General features: G+C 39.6%; 2 protein-coding genes across 2 annotated transcripts in view; one reads left to right on the plus strand and one right to left on the minus strand.

Moving 5' to 3' along the window:
• sap30l (sap30-like) overlaps window positions 1–5,565 on the plus strand; it is an 11,886-nt gene extending 6,321 nt beyond the window's left edge. The window contains exon 4 of the mRNA XM_008283985.1: window positions 4,233–5,565. Coding sequence (XP_008282207.1) covers window positions 4,233–4,361 — 129 coding nt within the window. The 3' untranslated portion in view covers window positions 4,362–5,565. The remainder of the gene's footprint in view (window positions 1–4,232) is intronic.
• A 2,929-nt stretch (window positions 5,566–8,494) lies between these two features.
• On the minus strand, window positions 8,495–10,332 carry LOC103358847 (heart- and neural crest derivatives-expressed protein 1). Its single transcript, XM_008283986.1, has 2 exons — window positions 9,853–10,332; window positions 8,495–9,155 (listed from the first exon to the last, which is right to left on the minus strand). The coding sequence occupies exons 1-2, from the start codon at window positions 10,330–10,332 to the stop codon at window positions 9,060–9,062; spliced, it is 576 nt and encodes a 191-aa protein (XP_008282208.1). The 3' UTR covers window positions 8,495–9,059.
• Between the last annotated feature and the right edge of the window lie 933 nt (window positions 10,333–11,265).

The following is an 11,265-nucleotide window of genomic DNA, read 5'->3' on the forward strand; positions in this document are numbered from 1 at the left end:
AGAAATTGTAAAATGGATTTTTGGTCAATTGGCTATCGGTACCCTAACTTGAGCAGGTGTTTTTCAGGGTTTCCCACCAGAGCTGAACTTCAACATTTTAAGGCATGTTATTACACCTTTACAAACATGTTGGTGAAGAAGTTGTTTGGTAATGATTTAGTTGGCAGGTTTGTGAAAAATCTCATAAAATGCCCTTACTAATAGCCGATAATAGAAGAAGAAATAAGGAACCTGGATTACACAGTTGGTAAAATAATAATAAAAAACATTAACAGGCATGTTTAGGTTTTAAAACAAATGAATGAAGTAGAACAAGAGCAGCTGGAGGTAAAATAAGATGAAATTAAAGTGAGTAAAAACAGCAGTTGAACCCACATTTAGACATTAATGAGGTAACATAAAGTAAAAAATACAATCAGAGGCGTATCGATAAATAATTCAATTCAATTTCAATTTTATTTGTATAGCGCATATTTACAACAGTCATCTCATAGCGCTTCAAAAAGGCAAAAACAGAAACACCCAACAATCTAGAACATTTGGATTCCCTATAAGCTTCAGCAGTTCGCAAGCAGTGGGAAGGAACCAAAACCCCCACAGGAGAAAAAAACCTCAGACAGAACCAGGCTCAGGGAGGGACGGCCATCTGCCTCGACCGGTTGGGTGAGAGTGGGATGAATTATACAATTTAGTTTACAGTTAAACAAGTTAAACAGTAAAAGCTCAGCATGCAGCTACAGATTTACTGTCATCCGTCTCAGTGCAGAGTGACAAACATCCAGGAGCAGAAGAGTCCTAAATATTAGTCGGTTATCCTGGGACTAAACCAGAACATCTCCTTTAAATCTTAAGTCCTGAAGAAATACAGAAACTCTCAACGCAGCATCCAGAGTCAGAAAAAAGTCGCCTTTGTTCTGCAGCTCGGCAGGTTGGTGAAGTAACGTGCAGGAAAACAAGGTTTTCTATGTTCAGGGTTAAGTTCTGATGCCACAGAAGGGAGATCGGTTGAACTAAGTCGAGTTTATCGATCAGAAATCTGGATCCTCGGAGCTGTTTTGACCATGAAGATGTATAAAATATGTGTTTATGCACATGTGATGGTTGTCAGCTTCATAATCCTGATCATACCGGGTGTTAAGAAGACTCAAGAAAGTAAATAACTCGATATAATGATGTGGATTATTAGTAATGATAGAGGGGCTGATATCTAAAACTGATGCACATTCACAGTAAAAATACAAATCTAGAAAAAAAAACCCTAAAATTCCTTGTTTTTTCAAAACATTTTTTATGTGTTTAATTAAAAGTAAACTTCTCAACAATTAATAATAAATAATAACTACACACACACATATATATGTATATAACCCTTAAAGAGGATGTACAGACTTCTTTCCAGACATGGCAATAAAAGAGAAAAGACCAGAGGCAACAGTGGGAAAAGCAGTTGAACAGTAAGAGAATTAAAAAATAAATCAAAACAGCACCAGATAAAGTCATAAAAGTAAATGGAATTAAAGAAAACTGAGAGTAAAACTATAAACACGAGGCTGAAATATTAATACTAGTAGTAATAGTAAATAAATACATAAAATAAGTATTTAAATAAAGGTAAAAGAGAATGTGATGACTGTAATGTAAATTCAATTAGACCATAAAAATAGACCTTGCATAAAAGTGAGCCTCAAAATAATGGGTTTTAATTCAGGCACGTTGTTCTGAAGCTAATTAACCTTCAGTGCTGATTGGCTTTTACTTGTAACCAATCAGAGAAGAGACGCTGGTCGGGTTTAATGGCTGTGTCAGAACCTGACGTGGAACATTTTAAATAGGTTTATTTCAAACGTTTACTGATAATCAAAACAGTCTCATGTGACATCATAAATCTGTTCTAAAACTACAAACAAAGTCCTGAAAGCTGCTCCAAAAGTGTGAACTCACCGTACTGATTGACCGATTATCGGCCTGGTTGACGCTTCAATCTGACACCAACAGTTTCCTCGTTACACTAAAAAATTCCCAGAGTAGCTAACGCGTTGGTGCCGCTGCAGCGTGCTTTGCTGACAGCGCTAGGCTAAAGCTAACGCTAGCAGGTTTGCGGCTAACGCTATCTGTTCTAACTGAACAAGAAGCACAAACATCTCCACAAAGCGCATTGGTTGCTGCTTTCACGGTGACTAATGCTAAGCAGATCAACCTGGAACAGTCGCTTTAAGGTTGGGGCCTTAGTGGGCAATGAAAGCGATAAAATTGTGCAGGATTAAGAGAACAGAACAAGAACAGACGGGGCTGCGGGAAGCAAACCGATCAATCTCAGTCTATCAATCGATCAGTAAACAGAGGAGAACGCTACAGCATCACATGACGTCATCACTTGTATGTTTCCAGTGACAGTCATCTGTATCAATGAAGGAGATTGGTTATAATTAAATATGTTTCTGTTCCACATATCAGTTATTGATCTGGCTTGAACAGCAATAATCTGACAAAACCAAATCCCAAACTCCTGGCTGGAATAAATAACTCGTGTAAAATCATGAAACGTGGGTTAAAAACATTTTTCTTCAGCAGAAAAAAATCCCTAAAAGCTTAAATTTCCAACAATTTTATCTGAATCTCTGACTTTTTGTCCCATAAAACATGTAAAATCTGCATTCACCTTTCAAACGAACATTGTAAGTTGCTCTTTGGGGACTTCTGTGGACTCCCAGAAGTTCGTCTGTCAGCTCATTACTCCAGTCCGGCCTCCTCCTGCTCGTTTACTGTGATATACGTGGTGTCGCGGCTCCCACTCCTCACTAATTGGTCGGGCAGAGCTTGTTAGACTGATTTGTAGAGCGAACAGGTGGTCTCGGTGCCGCCGGCTCCGCCCTGGTCCTGACAAATGCCTTCTGTATGCGGAGGTGACTCGACGGTGGGAATTATTGGAGTAAAAGTGGGCTGTGAGGCGGACGTTTCCTCCGGCTTTCAGTCGGGTTCAGACCCTCCGATTAATGAGCTCCCACATCGTTAATAACGGACCAGTCAGCAGCGCCACAACCAGTTACAGCTGCCCAGTACCCTCCAGTTCCCACCTGAACCCTTCACAGTTTCTATCTACAATAACTTCAGCTGCAGAAGTTCTACCTTCAGAGTTCCAGGTCCTTGAAGTCCACAGAGGAGGCTCCAGATTTATCACTTTAATGGACTTTTTCCTTAATTTCTGAGCCTCATAACTTCATCAGTACAGCAGATAGACACATGACATTTAGGAGGAAGAACACATCTGAGTTCTGGTAGAAACTGACACCAGATCAGTTCTACATCCATCCAGGTGTCACAGTCTGAACACTGGATCTGGTTTCTGTCTCTATAGTCAAATTTGAGCATCAGTACTATGGAATGTATCATAGTTTCATGTCACAAAGAGACAAAACTGTCCCAAAGACACCTAAAACGATCAAAATGTGACACAAAACAAGAGAAGCGATGAACAAAATGTCTATATTTAGACACAAAATGTCAAAAGACAAAAAGGAAAAAAGTTCCAAAGACAAACAAAACTGATGTGAAATCACAGAAGGAAGACAAACAATGACAAAGACTAAGAATTCCATCCAGGTGTCACAGTGTGAACACTGGATCTGGTTTCTGTTCATGTCCTCTGTAACCAGCTGGTAGCATCAGTATTATGGGATGTATCATAGTGTGAACAGTTTAATGTCTATGACACAGAGTCACAGAAACAATCGTTGGTATCCTGGATGTGTTTCTGGTTTCTGATCATTCACCAGAGAAAACGTTAAAAAGACCATTTTTGTTCATCTTCAAGTCTCAGTTCCACCTTGATGATGCTGCCACCGCCGTGCTTCAGGGTGGGGATGGTGTGTTTGTGATGAAGTGCATTCTGGGTAAACTTTCCAGGCTCATATCAGCATGTGTGATGGTGGTTGATCAGAGGCGACTTCCACAGATTAAAACATCTGATTTGTTTTGAGCTGCAAATTGTTTCTGCCAAACTTTTAAGGAACGATAATTCAGTGAACGAAAGAGTTTTATAGTCTTGATACGTGAATAAAACGAAGCTCAATATGAACATAAAGACCCAAGTAACAGTAGAAGTGGCTCAGAGGGGATCCAGGAGTTCTTCAGGTTCATCTCCATCCACAGCTTCTTTGCATTAAAGTGAGATAAAGTTGTGTTTTATACAATTTATCGTATCGTTTCTAATGAATTGTATTTCCACCCCGCAGACGGTGAGTCGCCACTTCAGGAATATTCCGGTGAACGAGAAGGAGACGCTCACCTACTTTATTTACATGGTGAAGAGCAGCAAGAGCCGCTTGGACCAGAAAGGCGACGGCGGGAAACCGCTGGACTAAAAAAAACCTCCTCCGACGGCGGCAGAAAGCAAAACAAAACAAAAAAAAAACCAGACGTCACCGGTGAGCAGCAGCAACCAAAACCACCGCGACGCGAACTCCTGCTGTCCCCGAGGATGTTTAAACCGGAAGCCGGGCGAGACGTCGGCCTCGTTTTTTCGGACCAGTTTTGCTGTTTCTGTCTTTCTGTCCCGACGAACAACGTCTCCGCACGATATCGAGCTGCCTTAAAGAAACAAACAACAAAACAAACCTGGATTCCTTTGAGTCGACTGTTACCACCGCGACGGACGCTGGTGCCAAACAGGAAGGTGTTTCGGAGCAGCTGTTTTGCTTTTTCTTCTTCTTGTCTATGAAATAAACGGGGGCTCAGGTTCAGTCGATGAAAACTGCAAATTCAATCTTTAATAATGTCGCAGCTGAACCGAGTTCCAACCTCGAGGACGTTTGAAGGCTTCAGCCGCGACTCTCCTGCTTGTTAGTTTTTTTTTTGTTTTTTTTTTAAGTACGAACACTTCCTGGTTTGTTTCTCAGTGCGTAGCCGGTGTCGGTAGCTTCTTTCTCTGTAACCCACGTTTTAGTTCAGCCTTAATTCTGCAAAGTGTGTAAAGTTTGATTTTCTCCATCTTTTCATTCTTATTTGTTATCGTGTCCACATGAAGTGAAAGCTGTTCGCCAGAGGAATCGTCTTTTTTTAATATTTAAGAGTCGCAGCGACAAAACGACTATTCCTGGTTTAAACGTGGCCGTCGGCTGCTTCCTACAAATCACAATTTTAATCGAAGCTGGTTGGTGACATTTTTAATTTTTTTGTCTTTTACATGCATTTAGATGAAACTTTGCTTCATGGGTTTTTTTCCCAAAACATCTGAATTAATTTGGCACCAAAACCACAACAGTTAGGTGTTTTTTTTTTAGATTGGGTATTTTGTTGGTAAAAAGCTGCAGCTTGTGATGGAAAATGACAACATCCAATCAAACTGTGCCGAGCAGCTTTCTAGAACTTCTAATGCACTGCTGAGGCCTCCAGGCGACGGGCCGCCGCCACGCCGTCCGATGGGCGGCCCAGTGTTTGTACTCACGGTTTGGGTTTTCTGTTGGGATTTTAAAGTACTTAAGTTCGTCCACCACACTGACTTCACCTGGTTCTTTTTTTTTTTTTTAGTGTCTGTTTTCAGTTTTGCTCGTAGGTTTTAGCGTCATGTAGATAAAACTCATGGTTATTAACGTCTAGGTCGCGCCACATTAACCTGATTGTTGTATTAGAAAAAAAAAAAAAAAAACATATTTAAGTACGGCTGCTTACTGCTCCTAATAATATTAATAAATGTATTGTACAGGCAGCGTTTCCGCTTCTTCATGTTCAAGTTGTTCAGTTTCAGCCGTCGACCAGCAGGCGGCGCCGTCCGTCCTCCGGTGGAGCCGAAGCCTCCAGGTACACAAGCTCCTCTTCCTTCCACTATGAGTTTGGTGCAGAAACACTCAGCGGGATGCAGAAGATTCAGAGTTTCATGTTTAAAACGTCACGTTATGAATGACTTCACACAATCAAACAGGTCTTGTCTTCACGGTGTTGCATCAAGTTCATGTTCAAAGTTATGCGTTAAAACTGGATTAAAGGTGAGATCAGTAGGTTTTGGATCTGCATTAGAGCAGATGTTCACTTTTTTTTCCAGTTTGCAAACTAAGTTAAAAATGTCCTTTTAATTAACAAAGAAATACTTGCAGCTTGTTTTTTTATGAGGAATTAAAAATGTGGATTTATGCTGCCAGTTCTTAAATAAATAAAAAATAGTTGGTTTTGTGGGAAAGAAGAAAATCCTTCAATTCCATTAAAATTAAACATAACTTCATTTATAGTCTCTAAAACTTAAAATTAATTAAGAATATAAAATAATAATAAATCCACTTCCACTGATGGCTGCTTGTTATTTTGTAACACTGGATTCAACCTTCTCACATTTTTAGAAACAAAACTTATTCGGTGAATAATTATTAAATTTAACTCAAATGTAAAATCTCGTGACCTGGATGTGATTAAAATCACTTTGATTTTATTAAATGTGTTTCACACCGTAAATCAGCAGAGAAGTTTAAATATTGACTCACATTGTTTAGTTGTATGATTTAAAAACAGAAATAAAATTAAAGCCATAAATAATTAAATTTACCACATAAAGAAAGATTGAAGAATAAATAATAAAATTAAGTCTTTAATTAAAAACTTTAACAGAACTAAACAAAGTTCTGATCTCTGGATGTAAAACTTTACATTTGAATGAAAATTTTAAAATAAATACATTTGTAGATTGTGAGTGCCTTAAAGAAAATCTAAATTAACACGATAATTAACAAAATTACTAAAACTAACGGCATTTATCCCTTTATGTGGCTCTGCTAGCGTTTTTTTAATTTTTTTTTTAAATATGTTTTTATGTAAAAATAAAATTTATCTCAACAGTTAAAAAAAACTGTTGAGTTAAAGGAATGCAATTAAAAATATTTGTAATTATTTCATCACTGGCAGCATAAAGTCAAGTTGATGATTATTAGAAAATGAAGTTGCTTCAACTCATTTGTCCACTTTAAGTTGTTCTTTAATGTTCTCTGTTTAATTACTATAATTATGAACACTGGGTTTAAAGGTGACAAGTTGCTCCAGTTGTTCATTTAAAAAAACAAGATGAAGAAAATTAAGTCAATTAGTCGTTTTAATGAAGTTACTGTGATTAGAATTCAGGCCTCATGTAGAAATCTGACTTTAAATGACTCACAGCAGTGAGTTGGTTCAGCGTTATTACCTCTAAACAATATTAAAGCTAAATGTTTATCTGAAAGCCTGTCAGAGCAGCACATGTAAAGCTGATTATGAACTCTTTTTAAACAATAACGTGCTTCAAACAGTGCGTCCACATCATTTAAATGGACTTTTTGTTCATGTTATGTATTTAAATGAGCATGAACACAAGTCGACAAATAAGTGACAAAACTACGTAGAAATGTCGTTTTCCAGCTAATTTAATTAATTTACTACAAGTTGAATGAAACCAACTTGTGCAGAAATGTAAGTTTAAATCAGGTTGATGCAACATTATTATGTCAAGGAGGTGTTTTTAATTCTGTATTATTATGTCATCATAATTAGCATGATGTTGACGTTTTTAATGGAGTGTTTCCTTTTTATTATTAATTACCATCATTATGAACAAAAGATTTCAAGTTGAGAATTTAGATGAAAAGTAAAATGAGTTATTAATGAGTTTAAATCAAGTTGATGCAACGTTATTACATCATGTTTGCAGCTTCCTGCAGCCAGACGTTGGTAAGGAAAATAAAAACGTGTAAAAACCTAAATAAATCAAATAGTACAAATGATCAGCTGAAGGACAGAAAGAAAAACCACAACCGGAGTGTCTTAAAATAATTCATTTATTTACGGAACTAAATATATATAATTCACATCTAATGCACATTTCGCACAATCATAAAACTTTTATCCTTTTTTTTTCTGTGTGTTTGTTTTTATTTTTTTCTCGTCGGAGTGAAAAGCTGCGTGAACTCTGAAGTGTTTTTGTTTTTTTCTCTCCGGACAGTTCTGAGGTAGATTCAGGATTTAGTTTTGTTTTTTTTTTGTTTTTTTTCTCCACCAGAAACAAAACAGCTTCAAGAGTTTACAGTTTAATTAAACATCTCAGAATAAAATGCTGTGACTGCGACAAACCAGCGGGATGAAATTATTAGAATAATAATATTAATAATAATAATAATAATATATATTAAAAACAAAAAACAAACGTGTTTCCTCTGAAAGATGTGTTTCCAGCGGCCGTGGTTTTATTTTCCTTTATTGAACACGAAGCTGTTCGGTTCAGTTGGACTCAGAAATCTGCTTCATGTTTGTTTCAACTGATGTGAAATGAAACCTCATCTCACTTTTAATAACCGAGTTGTGATTTATGAACTTTTCCAAACCCAAAATTCACTTTGAATAAATACATTGAAGCCAGAATGAGTAAAATAATGAAATAAAATAAAAACGTTTCACGAGTTGTGCTGAAAATGGAATAGAAAAAAAAAGAAGTTTGCGTTCTTCTCAGTGGCTTTAAATTAACAAACAAACTCAGATTATTAATTAATATTTTTTTCTTGATTGGATAAAAAAATAATAATAAAATAAAATAAAATCTGAGTCCGAAAATGAAACTAAAGGCGGGTTTGAGAGGAGACATCCAGCTGGAATACAGAGATTTTTTTGCGCACCTAAAGTGGTTCTAAAACTCCTCCAATTTGATTTTAATTTCTTTATTTCACGTCTTTCTTTCTTTCTCGCAGCTGAACGCGCAGGACGAAGCCGGATAAACACATTCTTTCAGCGGAGACAGATGTTTCTGTGACACCGTCGCCACATCTGGCGCGCAGTCCTGCAGAGGGTGGAAACATCAAAAAGCAGAAAAAGCGCATTTTCAAACACCTACAGTCAGATCTGGAGTCAGAAAGGAGAAAAAAGAAAAACACATCAGGACGGAAAGACGAGCAGCCAAGTATCCAACAACCGTCCACAGCCTCTGCGCTCCGGGAGGCTTTTACGCACCACAGCGGTGCGTTCAGGTTCACCCAGTCAGTGGTTTTTCTTCAGTTTCTTTTTTTTTTTTTTAATCCGATTTGAATCCGGAGTCTGTGAGGAGTTTGGGTTTTTTTTCACTGGTTGAGCTCCAGAGCCCAGACCTGCTGCGGCCACCCGGTCCGACCCTTCGCCTTCTTCTCGGCTCCTAAAGACTCGTGCAGGCCGTCGGTCTGTGGAGGAGGAGGAGGCACAACAGCGACAAAATGTGACGATCTGCGCCCAAAATGTGCACGTCTGGTGACGCAACCAGGGCCGTGACATCACTCAGTGAAAGCAAACGAGCGAAGCAGCCAAAAGGTAATTCAGCAAACAGGTCGAGTAAAGCAGCAAACACGAGGCTGGCGCGTAAAACTTCACCAGCAGCATAAAAATGGATCCAGAATAATTCTGCCAACATGTTGTGATGTAATTTTAAACAAGTGGCTCCAAAATAAAACTTAAATTAATCCTGAATTTTACTGCAGTAGGATTTTAAAATTTAACAACATAAACTAAATATGTTGATTGAATTAACTGATGTTTGGTTTTTTAATCTTCTTCCTTTTCTGTTAAATGATGTGACTAATGTCATATTTAAGGGTTCAAATTTGAGCAAACTGTGAGCTGCTTTTTTAACTCATAGCTGACAAACAAAACAGAATTAAACACCATAAAGCTGCTCCTTGTTGGATTAAAAAAAATCTCATTAAAAATGTTCCTGTTGGAGAGAAAAACTAGAAACGATCAAAGCAGGCTTTGTGGGTGTGTTTGTGTTTGTGTTTGTAATCTGCAGCCCGGAGTTACATTTAAATGCTTAAGCTGCTGAATTACACAGAAACGCTTGGATGAGCAGAAAAGCGTCCCGCGGCTCCACAGCGTCTAACTTACCAGCTCCCGCTTCCTTTTCAAATCCCGGTTTTCAAATTTCTTAATCTCGGCCTTAAAGCCTTCAGTCTCTCCGGAGTCTTTGGCCAGGACGTCCATCAGATACGCGATGTAGCTCGTCGCCAGGCGCAACGTTTTGATTTTAGACAGTTTGGTGTCCGCCGGCACGTTGGGGATACACTCCCGCAGCTCGGCGAACGCTGTGTTGATGCTCTCCGTCCTGCGGCGTTCCTTCTTCGGCCCCGACGCTCTCCGCTTCCCCATGCCGGCCTGGAGCCCCTCCAGTCGGCCTTCGTGCGTCGCCCCGGGCGCGCCGAGCTCCGCGGCCGGGTAGGGCGCCTGGATCTGGAAGTCCGGGGGCACCTCGCCGTGGTTCACCACCCAGCTCTGGAAGTAGGGCGCGTCCTGGTGGCACCGCTGGACGAAGGGGAAGGGCTCGTGCATCAGGTGGTGGTGATGCTGGTAACCCCCGATCAGGTTCATGCTGAGCCGGACAGCAGATGTGCTCGTTGCCGCGTTTTTCCTCGATGTCTCTGCGCCGCGGCCCCAAAACGGTCTCTGCTCGGGGATCTGCAGCCTCCAGAACTCATTCAAGACCCAAATATGTATCCGCGCGGAGTCATCAGAACCGCAGCAGCTTCACAGCGGCGTCATCGTGGAAGCGGCTCCGGCCGAGGCGCAGCAGGCCGTATAAACTCTGTAAATCCAAGGAGCAGATCTGGACGATGCGCAGCGCTCCGCTCTGGTCTGCCCGAGAAATTTGACCCCGAAGAAGGTGTGAGGCTGCAGGTTTATATGGCCTGGATGTGAGCGCGGAGAGCAGGCAGCCAATGGAGAGGAGCGGCCCGGATGGGAGGAGAGTCTGGAGAGGTTTGGAATAAGGTGGTGCCATAATCTGAAGGCGCTGCACACAGAGCACGTATCTGCGTGTCGACGCTGATAATCAGAATGTGACGAGAAACTGCTTTAAGTTTCTGGTTTTATTTTTATTTATTCTTAAAAAAAAAACAAAAAACAAACTGCAAACCATTTCTTTGTGGGATTTTGTGTCCCTCTTTTTTCCCCAGTTGTGGAGACGTTTTACGCACTGATTTTACGCACCATCTGTCGGAATATACCTGTTAAATTAGGTGCTGCTGTGGTTCAGTGGCAGAAATAATAATCTGTAAAACTTTTGTATTTAATAATTCGACCATGATTATGTGTGAATGCTGCACAGATTTTAACATGAAATGGCGAATATGAAAAGTGCGCACATGAATTTGAAAAGAAGATTATGTTTGAGAGAAAATATTTAACAAATCAGATGCAGCTGAAGATTGCTGCTGATAAAAGTAAGATAAAAGTTTTTTTTATCGTTTGACTCTGGAATTTAAAAAACATAAATAACGATTTTCGACAGATCAGAATAAACGA

Source organism: Stegastes partitus, unplaced genomic scaffold (assembly GCF_000690725.1).
Source record: "Stegastes partitus isolate 25-593 unplaced genomic scaffold, Stegastes_partitus-1.0.2 Scaffold336, whole genome shotgun sequence".
Lineage (NCBI taxonomy): Eukaryota > Metazoa > Chordata > Actinopteri > Pomacentridae > Stegastes > Stegastes partitus.